The sequence below is a fragment of the Balaenoptera physalus genome, assembly GCF_965194825.1.
Source record: "Balaenoptera physalus genome assembly, chromosome: 11".
NCBI classification, from domain to species: domain Eukaryota; kingdom Metazoa; phylum Chordata; class Mammalia; order Artiodactyla; family Balaenopteridae; genus Balaenoptera; species Balaenoptera physalus.
Genome location: NC_138896.1, coordinates 41,002,990 through 41,020,456, shown reverse-complemented (window position 1 = coordinate 41,020,456; position 17,467 = coordinate 41,002,990). Strand labels below are relative to the sequence as shown.

At 54.0% G+C, this 17,467-nt stretch overlaps 1 protein-coding gene and 1 pseudogene across 4 annotated transcripts in view; one reads left to right on the top strand and one right to left on the bottom strand.

Annotated features, from left to right (window-relative positions):
- Nucleotides 1-17,467, top strand: part of ITPR3 (inositol 1,4,5-trisphosphate receptor type 3) — a 66,215-nt gene that overhangs the window by 11,731 nt on the left and 37,017 nt on the right. For 2 of the 3 annotated variants that reach the window (XM_082415033.1, XM_082415032.1), the window contains exons 3-8: nt 3,965-4,035; nt 13,269-13,390; nt 15,011-15,097; nt 15,621-15,779; nt 15,967-16,065; nt 16,837-16,920. In XM_082415033.1, the coding sequence (XP_082271159.1) occupies nt 3,965-4,035; nt 13,269-13,390; nt 15,011-15,097; nt 15,621-15,779; nt 15,967-16,065; nt 16,837-16,920 (622 nt within the window). Of the gene's footprint in view, nt 1-3,964; nt 4,036-13,268; nt 13,391-15,010; nt 15,098-15,620; nt 15,780-15,966; nt 16,066-16,506; nt 16,600-16,836; nt 16,921-17,467 lie in introns of those variants that run through there. The other variant, XM_082415034.1, reaches the window with a different exon arrangement.
- On the bottom strand, nt 4,187-11,720 carry LOC309638138 (ubiquitin carboxyl-terminal hydrolase MINDY-1 pseudogene; annotated as a pseudogene). The gene has a single exon. The product of its transcript is annotated as a ubiquitin carboxyl-terminal hydrolase MINDY-1 pseudogene (transcript).

The window sequence follows — 17,467 nt, the reverse complement described above, 5'->3', positions numbered from 1 at the left end:
AAATGATTAATTGACTCAATATGTATGTCGTGTGTGCCCGCTCTGTGCCAGGCAGGTGGTCCAGATGCTGAGGATACAGGAGGAAGTGGAACAGACACATCCCTGTCCTCATGAATCTTCCATCTCAGGTTGGGGGGGATAGGAACCAAAATAAATAAAATATGTAGCAGGCTGGGTGGTGATATGGAGAACAGGGAGGAAGATGAGAAGTGTGGGAGAGAACAGTTTACAGTTTTTAAAAGGATAGGGAGGGAGGGTGTCCATGGGAATGGGTCATTTGAGGTGAGATCTGAAGGAGGTGAGAGAGGGAGTCAGGAGGGTGTCTGGGGCAGAGAGTTCCAGGCAGAGGGAGAAGCCAGGGTCAAATCTCCTGGAATGTTTGAGGAGCCTGGAGGAGGGCTGTGGGCTGGAGCAGAGTGGGCCAGGGGCTGGGGGAGGAGATGAGGTCTGAGAGGTAAGGTGGTAAGATCATGTGGGGTCTTTCAGGCCATTGTGAGTTCTTGGGTGGGTGGTTCTCTGAGATGGGTGGTTCTGGAGGGTTCTGAGCAGAGAACTGCCCTGATTTGACTGACCTTTTAAAGGGATCCCTTTTCTGCTAAGTGGGGAACAGGCTGTAGGGAGATGAGAGGGGGGGCCAGGAGACTAATGGGGAGGCAGTTACATCCAGGTGAGAGCTGGTGGGGGCCTGGACAGGGTGGTGGTGGCAGCATGATGAAAAGAGGTCAGATTCCATACATATGTATTTTTTTTAATTTTTAAACTTAATTAATTAATTAATTAATTAATTAATTTTTGGCTGCATCGGGTCCTAGCTGCGGCACACGGGCTCCTCGTTGTGGCGTGCGGGCTCCTATCTAGTTGTGGCGTGGAGGCTCCAGGGCTCGTGGGCTCTGTAGTTTGTCGCACACAGGCTCTCTAGTTGAGGCGCGTGAGCTCAGTAGTTGTGGCATGCAGGCTTAGTTGCCCCGCGGCATGTGGGATCTGAGTTCCCTGACCAGGGATCGAGTCCACGTCCCCTGCATTGTAAGGCAGACTCTTTACCACTGGGCCACTAGGAAAGTCCCACCATATGTATATATTTTAAAAAATTTTATTGAAGTATAGTTGATTTACAATGTTGTGTTAATTTCTGCTGTACAATAAAGTGACTCAGTTATATATATATATTCTTTTTCCTATTTTTTTCCATTATGGTTTATTACAGGATATTGAATATAGTTCCCTGTGCTATACAGTAGGACCTTGTTGTTTATCCATCCTATATATACTAGTTTGCATCTGCTAATCCCAAACTCCCAGTCCATCCCTCCTCCATCCCCTCCACTGGCAACCATGTCTGTTATCTATATCTGTGAGTCTGTTTTTGTTTCTTAGATAGGTTCATTTGTGTCATATTTTAAAGTCAGATTCCATACATATTTTGAAGATAAAGCCCACAGGGTTTCCTCACAGATTAGGTTTGAAGGGCGAGTGGAAGAGAGGACCAAGGATAGATCCAAGGTTTTTGGCCCAAGCAATTGGGAGGATGGATCAGCTGAGATGGGGAGGACTTCAAGAAGAGCAGGAGCTCAGCTTGTAACGTGCTGAGTTTGCGATGCCTGTGGACATCCAAGTGGAGACGTGGAATGGGCAGTTAGATCTACGAATCTGGAGTTTGGGGGAAGAGGGATGGCAGAGGTGGAGGTGGGAGTCATCAGTGAATGTATAAGTGGTGCTTTGAACCCATGCTTGTGGCCGAGATGACCAAGGGTCAGTGCTGATGGAGAAGGGGAGAGGGCTAAGGACTGAGCTAGAGTCTGGGGACGGGGAAGGGGACCAAGTGAGTCCTCACAGCAAGCTGCCCTCTCCCCTCCCCTCCCTGTCACAGAGAGGTCCCCCACAGCAAACCACCCCCCCCCCATGCTGCTGGGACCACCTCTGTAGAGATGAGAGCTCCAGGGACCTTGGGATCAACCGGAGGTTTAGCACAGCTGGGGCAAGGAGGCTGTGAGGCTAGCTAGGGAGTGGGTGGAGGTCAGATCACAAAAGGCCTTGTTGGCCAATCCAAGGAGGAGAGGCGCAGAAGGAGGCTTTGGAATTAGCTCTGTGGCTTCAGACAAATTATTTAATGTTCAAACCCAGTTTCCTCCTCTGTAAAATGGTGCTCATGACTAGCCCCTTGGGGGAAGTTGGTGAGAATTCAGAGGAAGTGGTTGTGAAGTGCTGCGATAGAGTTGGCCCCTGAAATGGTGGGTCATCATCATCACTTTGTCCTAGAGGCTGGGGTGGCATTGAAGAATGTTAAATGCAGGAATGGGTGGATGGATGGATGAGTGGGTGTCCTCCAGAGACTCAGGATTAACCTCAGCCATGGCTGGAAGGGAGGAATTTCAAGCCCAAGGGTGACCAAAGCAGAGAGTATGAAATGGACCTGACTGAGGTCGGGAAGGTGCAAGGTTCACTGTCCTGTCTTTGAGACCTGGAGGCCTGTCCCCGTAGTTTGGTGTCTCATAAGCTTCTCTCATCTGTTCGTCTGTCTCTAGTCTCTCTCTGCTTCTGTTTCTTATCCTGTTTATCTTTCTGACTGTCTTTTCTGTCTCTCCCTTCCTCTCTGTGTCTCTGTCTCTCGGTCCCCTTCTCTCGTCCTCCTCCATCACCTGCTGCCTTTTCAGATCTGGGCAGGGTCTCAGGGCTATGACAGGAGTTATATCCGCAGTGTGTGACAGCCCAGACTGGCAGCAGATCCCCATGGGACAGCTCCAGCTGGGGGGTCGGGGGTGGGCTGGGTGTGTCTCTGAGCTTTTTGTGGGGTCTCCCCCATCCCCACCCAGGAGACCTCGCCTTTTAACAGTGGTGCCAGGAAAGGGGATGACCTGATGGCAGGGGGTTGTCAGTGATGGAGAAGTTTCTTTGTTTTTTGTTCTGTTTTTTTTTTAATTTTTATTTATTATTTATTTATTATGTTTATTTTTGGCTGTGTTGGGTCTTCGTTTCTGTGTGAGGGCTTTCTCCAGTTGCGGCGAGTGGGGGCCACTCTTCATCGCAGTGCGCGGGCCTCTCACTATCGCGGCCTCTCTTGTTGCAGAGCAGAGGCTCCAGACGCTCAGGCTCAGTAGTTGTGGCTCACGGGCCCAGTTGCTCCGCGGCATGTGGGATCCTCCCAGACCAGGGCTTGAACCCGTGTCCCCTGCATTGGCAGGCAGATTCTCAACCACTGCGCCACCAGGGAAGCCCCTGTTCTGTTTTTTTAATTGAAGTATAGTTGATTTACAATGTTATGTTAATTTGTGCTGTACAGAAAAATGATTCAGTTATACATATATATACATTCTTTCTTTTTTCATATTCTTTTTTTTTTGTTTTTAAAATGCCAGGGTTTTTTTTTTTTTTTTTTTAAATATTTATTTATTTATTTATTTGGTTGCACCAGGTCTTATTTTATTTATTTATTTTTTTATATTTATTTTTGGCTGTGTTGGGTCTTCGTTTCTGTGCGAGGGCTTTCTCCAGTTGCGGCAAGCGGGGGCCACTCTTCATCGCGGTGCGCGGGCCTCTTCACCATCGCGGCCTCTCCCGTTGCGGAGCACAGGCTCCAGACGCGCAGGCTCAGTAGCTGTGGCTCACGGGCCCAGTTGCTCCGCGGCACGTGGGATCTTCCCAGACCAGGGCTCGAACCCGTGTCCCCTGCATCAGCAGGCAGATTCTCAACCACTGCGCCACCAGGGAAGCCCCTTTTTTCATATTCTTTTCCATTATGGTTTATCACAGGATACTAAATATAGTTCTCTGTGCTATACAGTAGGACCTTGTTGTTTATCCATTCTATATATAAAAGCTTATATCTTCGAACCCCAGCCTCCCACTCCATCCCTTGAGAGGTTTCTTTGGAGGCCTCCCTGGTGCCCTGGAACCCCCTGCCCTGAGGGAGGGACGCCAGGGGAGGTGGGTGTCTTCTTTCTGCTGACCCAGCCGCCTTGTCCTCCAGGTTGGTGGATGACCGCTGTGTCGTGGAGCCCGCGGCTGGGGACCTGGACAACCCTCCTAAGAAGTTCCGAGGTGAGACCTCTGCTCCCCCCACTAACTCCCCTCCCTCTCCTGGCTGCTGAGTCCTGGACCTCGGACAGAACCTATTCAACCCAGGGGCCCAGTGGGCGGGTTAGGCAATGTGCCGCCCACAGCCCCCTCACACTGCTGTCTGTGGAACCCCCATCAGCTTGAACGATGCCATCTTGGCAGGATGGCCTCTGCCTTCATTTTCCGGGGGCCACACCCCACTTCTCAGGGGCACACCCACTTCTGGCTGGGGGCCCGCTCTCCCCAGACCTCCCCACCACCCACAAGGCTTTCTTTGTCTGTGTGACTGGGCGTTTTCTGAGGGAACAGGGGAGGAAAAGAGAATCTCCTCAGGTGTTAGGAGGCCCAGGGTGAGAGCCCTTCTCTGTGCCGCATGGTGAGGGGGTTGGACCCCATGGTTCCCAGGCAAGTGCCTTCCCTCTCTGTGTCCTCCGAGGTCAGTGGGCTCCTCAGCCCCGCCCCACAGGCCCAGGGGCCCTCGTGAGGATGAAATGATATCCTGCTGTCACTGCGCCCCACAGGGGAAGGTGTCATTGTGGTGATTACTTGTGAGGCTGAGACAGACAGGCAGACGGAGCCTGGGCGTGGTGGGCAGGTTGGGAGCAGGCAGGAACACGCCAGGCCGTGCCACCTCGGCTGCCCACGTGGCTGCTCCTCTGGGGAGAGATCAGCTGGGATTGTCCTCGAGAGAGATGCGGTTGAGGGAGGGGAGTGGGATTCAAGACAGTCCTGTGGCATCCTTGGCGCTCTCTGTCTGCTGGGGGCCTTGCCTATCTGTCGGAGTGTGGAGGAGATAGAAGGGCTCCTCCCAGGCTGCAGGGGGGCCCCACATCTACTGTTCTGCTTCCATCGTGTGCCTCTGAGTGGGGTCTTAGGTCAGGACGTGCCTGGCTCTGTGGGGCCCGCCTCTGGCACTGGACCTTCCTCACCACCGCAGACCCCTCTGTCCTACCCCATCTGGCCGCACTGCCTCTCACCTCATCCCTTACCCCTGGCCCCTCCCTTGTTCCCTCTAGCCACACCAGGCCCGCTGCTTTTCCTCATATTTATTAGCCATGCTCTGGGTAAAGATGGGGGTTTGGGGTGGTCGTGTGGGCTGCCTGCTTGGAGGTACAGCTCTGGCACCTTCCCGGAGCCAGAAATAGGAGAGCTTTGATTTCTGCTCTAGCTGAGGGTTTTGGGTGAATTCTTGGGAAGAACTTAGAACGGAAGAGAGTGGTTGAGGTCCCGAGGCTGGGCTGTGCCAGGGCAGGGAGGGGACCGGGCCTGAAAGGAGAAGGTGGGTGGTGTGTCTCGGTGTGTGCAGTCAGCTGTGTGGCGTGATCGGTGGTGACAGGGAGGTGGGTGTGGCAGAGGAATATTTGCCCTCGAGTTCCGGTAGACAGAGTTTGGGGCCAATTTTTGACAACAAAACAGCTACTTAGCAGAACAAGTGCTCCTTTGACTTCTTGTCCTCCTCCCACTCCCTCCTTTCTCTTCCTCTTTATTTTCCCAAAGCCCGTGAGCAGGGCCCACCCCAGCGTCGGGGGCTGTTCCGTGGTCCCCGAGGCTGTGCTGGGCCCCACCAGCTCCGGGAGATGCCAGAGGGGCTCAGCCTCCAGCCTCCTCCCCACCCACCCTGCTCCTGGCCTGGCCTGGGTGTCTTGGTGAGGCGGGCAGAGGCCCCTCTGGACCCCCTGTGGCCCAATGTGGACCTGAGAAGAGCCCACCTTCTGGGACAGAGCCAGGTCTCTGTGCAGCCCCTTGGCTGGCGAGTAAGTTGGAGCGTGAGAACCTGGGACAAGAGACACAGACTCCAACCTCTTCAGCTTTGAGGTTGAAGCCCAGAGAAGAGAAAGGTTGAGCTTGGCCTCCAACCCTGGAGTCCCGGTTCTCATTGTTCCATGTTTCTCCTGCAAACAGCCCCGCCCTGGAGGGAGGTCCCAGCAAGGGCGTGGGGACCATGGCAGGCATTTTAGAACTTGGTGGGAGCTCATCAGAGATGGCCAGGGTGTCCTGAGGCCACCCTGGGGTGGGCCCGGCCTTGGCTGGGAACTGTGGTGTCTCCCTGTCTCCCCGCACGGCTCGCGCCTCATTCACCTGCTGACCCCGGAGGCCCCCAGGCTGGGTCGGCCAAGCCCGTGAAGCCCCGGCCCTGCCTCCATCAGCCTCTGATTAGCTCCCTGTTGGTGGTTTCAGCTCCTGCACCTTCCAAGGCCGTCCCAAGCCCTGACATGTTCAGGGAATTTTTTCCAGAGTTTGCAGGGCCCTGGGAGGCCCAGGCTGCCAGTGCCCCAATGTGTAGGGCACCCCACGCCAACGCAGCCTCCCTGACCTCCGCTTTGTTGTAGGGTCTTGGCTTATGGCTGCTCAGAGTCCTGCTCTCCTGGCCGGGCCGGGTCTGGGCGGGTCCCCCCCCCAACAGCATGGGTGCGGGAGACCCATTGCAGGAGGACGCACCTCCCCGTCCACCTGGGAAGCTCAGTGCTCACACCCCCGGCTAAGGCGACCCCACGAAATGTGTAGCAGTCACTTACCCACATAGTGGGCAGCAGGTGCCGGGGAGGGGGCTGATGAGGGGACCTCCCTGTGCTTGCACCCTGGGTGCCCTCCGCCCCCAGCCTCATGCCTCTGCTCTACCTGCCCATCTTCTAAGCCCGGTTTATTGTTACTTTTATTAAGATCCACTTCAACTACCAAAATGAAAAATTAAGGAGAAAGATAACACACACCCATGCACCCACTACTGAGCTCTCTCAAATCCTTTTTCCTGTGTTTATTTCAGGTCTTTTTCATTTTTAAAGAGATAGCATCTTATGCATGTAGCCAAAGCCCCCTGTGTCTTCCCCTGACCTCTTTCTCTTCCCCGTCCGCAGAGGCAGACACTCTCAGAAATCGGTATGCCTCATTCAGGGGCCTATTTTTATGCTTTTGCTTTAATACGTAGAGATATTTCTATGATGAATTATATAGGGTATTCTTTTCCATTTTTCCAACGCTGTATGTTGAAGGTAGCCTTCTGTACAAATCTTTCTGCACTTTTTTCGTCGGTGGCTTCTCTTGTTGTGGAGCACGGTCTCTGGGCACGTGGGCTTCAGTAGTTGTGGCACATGGTCTCAGCATTTTGTGGCTCACTGGCTCTAGAGCACAGGCTCAGTAGTTGTGGCGCGTGGGCTTAGTTGCTCCGCGGCATGTGGGATCTTCCCGGGCCAGGGCTCGAACCCGTGTCCCCTGCACTGGCAGGCAGATTCTTAACCACTGCGCCACCAGGGAAGTCCTCTGCACTGTTTCTGAGACTTATCTGTATTGACCCGCATGGCTCTGGTTCATCTGTTTAATTGCTATGTAATATTCCACTGAGTGAGTAAACTGCAGTCCTTTTATTGGTTCCCCTGTCGATGGGCGTTTATCTCATTTGCAGTTTTTGGCGATTGCCAGCAATGCTGCAGTGAGCACCCTGTACACGTATGTCTCCCCGGGCTTGCGGGCCAGAGTTTGTTGCGTGTGTTCCAAGGGAGGGTGACCTGGGTGAGAGGCATCTCTCCCGTCTTGCTAGGAACGGCCCTGCCGCCTTCCATGGGGGCTGTGAGTGTTCACCCCCACCCCTCGCCCCCGTTCACCCCTGCCAGACTGTGGGTGCATGGGGTGGGGGTGCCCTTGCTGCACCCCTATCCTGGCTACACTTGGTTTTGTCCCACTTAAATGTCTTCCAGCCCGCTGGGTGTGAAATGCCATCTCACTGTGGTTTTACTTTGCATTCCTCTGACTACTAGTGAGACATCTTTTCATATGTTTATGGGCCACTTAAAATCTTGTTCTTCATCTTTTCTTTTTCCTTTTTATAAAAGTAATACACATACAGGCTCTAGGATCCAGATGGGAGCATCCCATCCCACCCTCACTCACCTCCTGTCCCTGTCTCCAGGGACAACCCTATGAGAGAATCCGACTAGGTAGTTTATTCATCCGGTTACACCTCAAAACGTTGTGCAAACATCCATCGAGAATCTGCTCCCACGGCCCTCTCCCATCTCCACTGTTGTCCCTCCAGGTAACCACTTTCTTTAGTTTCTTACGCATCCTTGTGGTCCTTAATGCAACTGCAAACATATGTTCAGACTTCCCCGATTTTCTTACACTGGGATAGCATTCTATATGCACTGTTCTATTCTTTGCTGTTTTTACTTTATGAGTCTTACTGTGGATAGATCCTACTGGAGATCTTTCCATATTAGTATATAGATATCTTGAACTCTCTTTCTCTCTCTTTTTTTCATTTAAAAACTCATTTTTGTCCATATCCTGGACAACTGTGAAAACAGTGTTCCTATGGTTTACATAGTTTTAAGCATTTCAAAAATATTTTTTTTCAACTGTGGTGAATAGCCACATGAAGTTTACCATCTTAACCACTTTTAAGTGTACAGGTCAGTGGCATCAGCCACAGTCTCATCAGCCATCACCGCTGTCCATCCACAGAACTGCTTTTCCTCATGTAAAACTGAAGCTCTATATCCATTAAATAATAACTCCCCACTCCCAACCCATCCCTCACCCCAACCACTGTCCGACTTTCCGTCTATATGAATCCGACTAGTCTCAAGTACCTCACATGAGCAGAATCGTACCTTATTTGTCCTTTTTGGCTTATGTCACTTAGCATAATGGCTTCAAGGTTTACCCGGATTGCAGCCTGTGTCAGGGTTTCTGACCCCGCCCCCCCACAGCTCCATAGCTGTCCTTCATGTGGCTCCATCGTAATTTATTTAACCAGTCCCCTCTGATGGGCACATGGGCTGTTTCTAATCTTTATCATTCCCGACAGTGTGGTGAAGACCCTTGTCCCTTGGTATTTTGTACAAATGCAGCTGTGCTCTTGGAATGAAGGACCCGTGGGGAGATTGCTGTGTCCAAGGGAGGGGGCATCTGTGGCTCTGATCTTTTGTCTTGTGCCTTGTCCAACAGTGTAATAAGAGAAAGCAAAGCCATTCACTCTTTTCATCGTTTCTTCTGCTTGCTACCCCAGGTTTTGCTTATTCCAGGAGACTTTCTCTCTCGGCCCATCCCTCCACTTTCTCCCCTCCCCCTGCCCCCAGCAGCATGCTGTCGCTGTTGTAGATTCTCCATCATCACCTTTATTAACCCAGGTATCATAGTCACACCTTAATTTCTCATCCTGTCAACTCCTGCAGTGCTCTGCCTCACGTCTGCCTTCCACCAACCATGCGCCCTTTTAGTTTTACATCAAGACTGAATAAGCTTTGCATTCTTTTCTGTAACCACAATGGAGTCTTCGGTGTTCTATAAGTTGAGTCTAAATGTTAAAGATTAGAAACAGATGTTTACATGATTTATACAGAGTTTATGTGTAATTGTGGCTGGATAACTTTATTCCCTGTGCTCTGTTCTTGTCTCGAATCCCCTGCTAGTGCTTTGCAACCTTGGTTGGGCAACAGAACCATTTGGGATCGGGGGTGGGGGTGGGGTGTGCCTTTCACGATGCATATCTGCAGGCCTTGCCCCCTACCAAGATCTATGGGGGAGCTGAGAGTTTGTATTTTTTAAATCTCCCCCCGCCCCGGATGATTCTATGCAGTGGTAGTGAGTTTTGGAGTATTGCATACCTTAGTTTCGGGGAATGTCAACTGACTTTAATAAAGGAATATCCTCTTGTCTAAAGCCTCACCAGCCCTGTGCCCCCACACCCACAGGTGCATTCCCCCCAGCACACACAGTCCTTATGGTAGGACACCCCCCTGGACCCAGACTTTTCTCTTGGCCTTTGCTGCTGCTGGTCCTGCACGGGCCCGGTCTCCTGGCTACCCTTTCACCCTCTCTCCTCTCTGCCCTTCTGCCCCACAGTTTGTTGAGAAGGAAGGTTCTGGCCCCTCTTGGGTTTTGGACAGGGCCACCTTTGGGCAAAGAGCACAGCAGAGTAAAAGCACGGAGATGTGCATTGCTCATAGGGGTGGGCCACAAACACTTTAGAGGGCTCAGATCATTTATTCATTCAACAAGCATTTTTTTTTTGACTTGTGTTTCTCTTCTTTTTTTTAAACCATTTTTAAAAATTGAAGTATAGTTAATTTACAATGTTGTGTTAGTTCCAGGTATACAGCACAGTGATTCAGTTATACATAATGTGCGTGCATGCGTGTGTGTGTGTGTGTGTGTATATATATTCCTTTTCAGATTCTTTTCCATTATAGGTTATTACAAGATATTGAATATAGTTCCCTGTGCTATACAGTAGGTCCTTGTTATTTATCTATTTTATTTTTTATTTTTTATTTTTTTCTCAGGAAAGAAGTTTTATTTACAAACCCCTAGGAAGGCATTACAAATAATGGAGATAGAAACCCAAATTAAACCCTGAAACAAACAGATGGCTGGATACGGGTGGGCCTGCAGGAGCAGAAAGTAGGGGAGATGTGTTCTAGACAGGGACCTCACCCTGGAGCCTGAGTCTGTATATTAATGTGACTATTCTGGGGAAAGGGAGTTGGGAATCAGAAATCCTCACCCCACCAACCCCAATGTTGCCCGGGATGGTTGGGAGGAAGAGGAGGCAGCACGTGAGGGCAAAGACGTCACCAAGTCTGACCTTGGCATTTACTGCCTGCTCTGATCCCCAACATTCCATAAATAAGTTACCCTGCATAGCTCAAGTTGAGCTGGGGAGCAAGCAAAATAGCCCCAGCCTCTGAAAGCGGAGGCAAGGCAGCCCGGCACTGAGCGGGGCTACAGGAGGACACGGTCGGACTCTTGCTTTGGCCTTTGCCGACGCTCGGCAGCTGGGCGTCCAAATGCGGCTCCTCTCCCCTGCGGTGACAGGGCCCGTGCTGACGCGGGCTGGGCTGCTTGGTGCTGTTGGTACGCCTCTTGCTGAAGTTGCTGGGCCAGCTCCAGGTCGCTAAGACCCAGTGTGCCTCGCGACGGCTGCTGCTGCTGCAGGGACAAGGCAATCAGGTAGTCCTGGTCCACCTGCTGCTGCTTTTCTGGGGAGCCACTCCCACCTTCTCCAGGTCCCTTGCCCAGGGAGTGACTTAGGTGAAAGTCAGAGTCACAGAAACAGTTGTCTCCGTCCACGTTGTGCAGGCTCTCCCACACCACTTGCTCCTCCTGAAGAAAGCCCTGGTCGGTGACCAGTAGGTACAAATGACCCTTGTGCTTAGTCATAGTGCTAAAGTGGTTGCTCCGGAAAAAGACGCTAAGTTTGCCCTCCTTGGCAGCTGTTGTTAGCTCACACAGACCATGGTAGGTCAGCTGTGCGGCGGTGGTCTCCAGGAACTGCTCTGCAGTCAGGCTTTCTGTCACGAGGTTGGTGTCACTGGAGTGCTTGCAGGTGATGATCTTCTCTACCAGTTGGTTGTAACTCAGTTTCCCAACTGCACTCACAGCCTCAGGACTCCGTGGATCAACAAGCCAGCCATGGTACAGAGGTATGCCTAGTAGGTCAAAGACACTGCACTCAGGTGTATACTCAAAACCAGAGACACCTGTGAATAGAAATTGACATCCAGACCTGTGGCCAGTTTAGGCAGCACTGCCATTGCATTGTCCACATTCTGCTGAAAATTAAGCTGAAGTCCTTCTGACTTCTCCTGGGGCTTGATGGACAGAAGGCAGTCTCCAAGATGGGCCGTGAGCTCATCTGATGTGATCACTTCCTTCTGAGGTGGCAGCTTCTATTTATCTATTTTATATATAGTAGTGTGTATATGTTAATCCCAAACTCCTAATTTATCTCTCCCCCCAACCCCCCCCATCCCCTTTGGTAACCATAAGTTTGTTTTCTGTGTCTGTGAGTCTCTTTCTGTTTTGTAAGTTCATTTATGTCATTTTTTAAGATTCCATATGTAAGTGATATCATATGGTATTTGTCTTCCTCTCTCTGACTTACTTCACTTAATATGATAATCTCTAGGTCCATCGATGTTGCTTCAAACGGCATTATTTCATTCTTTTTTATGGCTGAGTAATATTCCATTGTGTATATATACCACATCTTCTTTATCCATTCATCTGTTGATGGACATTTAGATTGCTTCCATGTCCTGGCTATTGTAAATAGTGCTGCTGTGAACACTGGGGTGCATATATCTTTTCAAATTAGAGTTTTCTCCTGATATAAACCCAGGAGTGGGATCAACAAGCATTATGTGACATATATATAAAGGAAGCATGAGGCAGGGCCCTGTCTCTGTGATCTGCTCCCCCAGGGGCCCTTGTCCAGGTTCCCAGCACAACCGTCTTCCTGTGTTTCTGCTGCGGGAGCACTGCTGATTGTGGAGGCACTGTGGCCTGGGAGGGGTCTTAGAGGCTGTGAGCCCTAAGCCCTGTGCCCTCCTGGGATTCTCTCCTGTGACGGGGAGCTCACTGCCTCCCAGCGCAGCTCATGCTATCATCAGGCCCAGTCCCCGTGCCAGCATTTCACCAGGACCCAGAATCCTCTATCCCTTCACATCACACTTTAGAATAGGATTTTCGAACTCATGCCTCCTTTCCAGAAGTAGAAAAATCTGACATCCTTTCTGGAGTTTGGGCTTATGAAAATCATTGATGCTTTATCTGAGTCCAGAATAAAAATCAAGTAATAAAGAACCTGTTTCTGGAATTTTGATTGGCGCTCTCTTAGGTTGAGTTCCCTAGAAGCAGAGTCTACAACGGGAGAATTATTGAGGAGGGGTCCCAGGAGGAGTGTGAGGGAGCCGAGCAAGGAGGTGGTTTCAGGGGAAGAGAGGCCTCAGGCTGATCCCACAGGGACCACTGCAGACGGTCCCCTCCTCCTGCCAGTGGATGGAGGACACCCCTTGGGGGGTGGGGGGAATGTAACTTCCCAGGCATCTGTGGGCAAGATGGGGGTGGGCCAGAGAAGGATGCTGATGTGAACAGTCAGCTGCCAATGTCCACAAAACCTGGACACAGACAGGGCATGGGGTGGTGGCCCAAGGGCCTCTGATAAATCTCCCTTGGGGAAGAGGGCACGCGTCCGCCTCCCAGGTGAGATCCCACTCTCAGACCTGCTTCTGGGCCCCTCCATTCTGCTCAGCACAATCCAGGATGCTCCGAGTTCCACGGGCGTCTTCTGACCACTGCCTCTCTACCCAAGAAGGGCGGGGGGGTGGAGAGGGGTGAGGAGAGCAGAGGTGGGCTTTGGGGGCAGGGCTGCAGGCCAGGGTTTTTCCCTGAGCCCTGCATGAACCGAGCTCCCTCCTTTTGCCCTCCCTCCTCAGACTGCCTCTTCAAGGTGTGTCCCATGAACCGCTACTCGGCCCAGAAGCAGTACTGGAAGGCCAAGCAGACCAAGCAGGACAAGGAGAAAATTGCCGATGTGGTGCTGCTGCAGAAGTTACAGGTGTGTGCGCGCAGGTGTGTGTGCACAGGTGTGTGCGTGCGCAGGTGTGTGCCCTGTCCCAGGGCACGTGGCTCAGTGAACTGTGGACTGCACTTTAGCTGCCAGCCAGGCCTTCAGCTGGACACCACAGTGCAGTGAACGACCTGTGCAGCTGTACATGGAGTTACCAGGGGCTCCTAGAGACAGTGGCTCCAGCGAACCTGATTTAAGAACTAGTCTTAACCTCTCCCCTCATTTTATAGAGTTGGAGCCTGGGGCCCTTCAAGGGGACTGGGCCATTGTGGTCATCTGACGAGTTGGCAGTGGGGCTTAGACAGTCCCTGGGTCTCTGGCCGACCTTGGTGTGTGGTGTGAGGGCCTGGGGTTGCTCTCAGGCCTCTCAGTTTACATCCTGGGCGGTTCTCTCTGGACAGAGCTCAGGGCGTCCAGCCCAATCCCCATGGAAAAGAGAGTGGGAGGCTTGGCTGTGGTCAGCAACGTTGCAGCCTGCTTCTGAGACCCTCCCCCGGGCCTGGGGCCCTGCCCCGCATCAGGCAGACCTTGCCTCCCGATATCCCCTTCTCTGGGGAGGTGGTGGGAAATGGGGAAAGGGTGGGCCCCACACAGCTGTGAACTGGGCTGGAAAGAGGGGGCTGGGTGTGGGCTGCTGAGCTCTGTTATAAATAAGGCCGTCTCTCATCCTGGGCTGGGGGCTGTCACAGCTTCTTCCTGCTGCTGCCACAGGCCCAGGCTGAGCTGTGGATCTGGCTGGGCGTAGGGCATTCACGCATGCGCAGACACTCAGAACCACACGTGGTCACACAGCCGTAGACTGTAGGTTTGTGGAACGTCACGTGGTACCTGGCATGGCTCCCCAGCAGCCATCCTCCCACCAGCCTCCGGCATGAGGCCCGGATAATGGGACTGAGGAGATGAAAGGGGCAGAGGGGCCACTGCTCTCAGAGAGAGCCGGTCTGATGGAGGAGACAGAGCCCCCACCTCCAGGACCCCCCAGTCTGATGGAGGAGGCACAGTGTATCCTCGGGCGGCTTCCAGTCTAATAGGACAGAAGAACCTAAAAAGGTGTCCTCAATGGGATGCAAACCAAATCCTGGAGGCATCAGGGTTGGATCTGTCAGAGTTGGATGTGGCTCATCAGGGAAGGCTCCCTGGAGGCAGTGGGCTAGGAGCACACACAGTTTGGGGAGGGAGGGTCACAGAGGAGTGAGGGTGGAGGGGGAGGAGGAAATGGCGCCAAGCACACCTGCTGGCGTCTGGGCTGGGCCAGGGGTCCCCTGTTGGGGCACCAGGAGTCTGGTGAGGCAGGGGAGTGAGGCACAACCTTAGGTTATCTGCTGGGGATGTTGGGGCGTAGGGGGCTCACAGGCCTGCTGGCTGCCCCCTCTAGAGGGAGGTGGCGAGGAGGGGCCCGAGGGGAGGGATCTGGTGCTGCGGGCTGTGTGCTGTACACACTCTGAGCCTCATTCTCTCGTTGGTAGCAGGAGGAGCAGGCCAGATGGCCTCAGGAGGGTCACTCTGGGTGCAGTGCCAGGACCTGCGTGTGTGGGGGTGGTGGGAAGATGTGTCCCTCCAGGAGCAGGCTTCTGGGCCCGCCCTCCACCTCTGTGTGTGTCTGTGCAGCATGCGGCCCAGATGGAGCAGAAACAGAATGACACAGAGAACAAGAAGGTGCACGGGGACGTCGTGAAGTACGGCAGTGTGATCCAGGTGTGACGCCGGGGCAGGTGTGGGGGTGAGGGGTGCCAGTGCCATGGCACCACCCAGCCCGGGACTGTCTCTGTGACTGCGCGTCTGCCTCTACGTGTGCCCGTTGCTGTGTGGCCTGAATGGCTGTGTGCACGGGTGTGTGTTCAGCACTGTGGCCACCAGCACAGATTCTGGAGCCCCGAGGTCCGGGTTCACATCTTGGCTCTGTGACCTGGGCAAGTTACTTCACTTCCCTGGGCCTCTGTTTCCCCAACTAGACAATCAGGCCAGTGATAGTACTCCCCTCTGGTTGCTGTAAGGTTCCTCGAGCTAATACTCGTAGGGTGTTTAGAACAGCGCTAGCTCTTTGTGTGATCACCCGGGTGCTGGACTGGGTGTGTGATTGTGCGTGTGGCCATGTTAGTCTCGGTCGGTGTGTCCCAGGGTCCAGTGTGCCCCCCAGTGCCCCCCTTTCTGATGGGCTGGCCTCCTGGGGTGACCTCACCCCCCCCCCCCCACTACTTGGCCCCCCGCTGCCTCGCAGCTCCTGCACATGAAAAGTAACAAGTACCTGACCGTGAACAAGCGGCTGCCGGCCCTGCTGGAGAAGAACGCCATGCGGGTGACACTGGATGCCACGGGCAACGAGGGCTCCTGGCTCTTCATCCAGCCCTTCTGGAAGCTGCGGAGCAACGGGGACAATGTGAGGACGGGGCTGGGGGGAGGGGCCTGCTGGAAGGCGCAGGCCACAGCGCCAGGGGGGCTTCTCCAGGGTCTTTGGTGTGGGGGCTGCATGAGCTCATGCCCGTTTCTTAGGGGGCAGACTGGCCAGAGGGAAGCCTGGGGGCCCGGCCTTCCCCACCCTCACTCTGCTCCGTCTGTCCCCATAGGTGGTTGTGGGGGACAAGGTGATCCTGAACCCTGTCAACGCTGGGCAGCCTCTGCATGCCAGCAACTATGAGCTCGGCGACAATGCCGGCTGCAAGGAGGTGAGCGGGGCGCTGGGCTGAGATAGGCTGGGGTCTGGGGCCCTTCACGGGAGTGCTTGCACCTGGACAAATGTCTCCCGAGCAACAAAATACAAAGAAACTGTAAGGGACTAAACCTACCTGCACCCATGCACAGTCAGGGCAACGATGAACAACAAGATACAAAAACGCCAAAAACCAACTGCCACTTCTGAGGTGCTGGGAGCAAAAGCAGGGTACTGTGCATGGTCCCTGCGCAGGGCACCACCAAGGGGGTGGGCAGGCCACCTAAGTCACCCCTCCGGCCCCACCCATGAATCCGCCCCCCCCCCCCCCATATAAGAAGAGTGAGCAGGGCCACCTGTGACTTGTTTTCCCTCCCTAGTGCTGAAGTAGGAGTCCTGCTAAAGCCTTGCCTGAATTTTTCATCTGGACTCTTATTAATTTCCGTTGATTAGAGTCCAAGGACCCTGCTTGGTAACAAGGCCAGCCCGGCAGCGGATGGGCGTCCATGTACCCCCTCCCCCAAGTCCTGTCTACAGCTGGAGAGGCTGGGCGGGCCTCCCTGCTCCCTGCCTGTCTCCCAGTGTCTGCCCACATTCTTCACCCCACTGGGTGGCGGCCCCAGGGCAGCTGGGCTGGGGTCTGGGGGCCCTGGTTGGGAGAAGACACCCCCTTGTGCTCTAATGGGGGCTGGGCCGGCCTCCCCTCACTCCCTTCGGGTCTTAACCACCGGCCCGCTCCCCAGCGGCTGGGGGTCTGCCCGGCCTCACGGGTCTTGGTGTTCCCCAGGTCAACTCTGTGAACTGCAACACCAGCTGGAAGATCAACCTGTTTATGCAGTTCCGAGACCACCTGGAGGAGGTGTTGAAAGGGGTAAGGACTGGGAGCTCCTCGGAAACAGCCCCGCCCCACCCCCACAGGTCCCGCTGCCTGCCTGCCCCCACCTTCTGAGCACCCAGCTCTGCTCCCTGTCTGGCCCTCCCCTCCATGCTGCCCCTTCTCTGGCTCTGCACCCCCATCCGGCCTCCCTCCACCCCCACAGGGCCCTACCCAGCGGCCCCAGCCGCTCCTCCCCTTCTCTTGTCTCTGGCCTCACAACCCCCCCGTCCATCCTCTCCCAGTCCTGGCTGCTCTCACTTTGCTGTTTTGCTAAGGGGGTGGCAGTGGACTGTGGGTCCCCATCCCCCCACCGTGGGGTGGGCCCAGATTCTTTGAGCACCCTGTGCCCTCCCTGACACCTCTCCATGGTTCCAGGCCAGGCCCCCTGCCCTTTGCCCTGTGCCCTCTTGGGCAAGGATGCGAGGCTGTCGGGTCAGGGCCTGTGGGACATAAGGGCTAGGTATGCACCCCACCCTCAGCTTGCTGGCTCTAGAAGGAGCTGCGCCAGCATCTGAGACAGGTGGGCTCCTCCCCCGGGAGA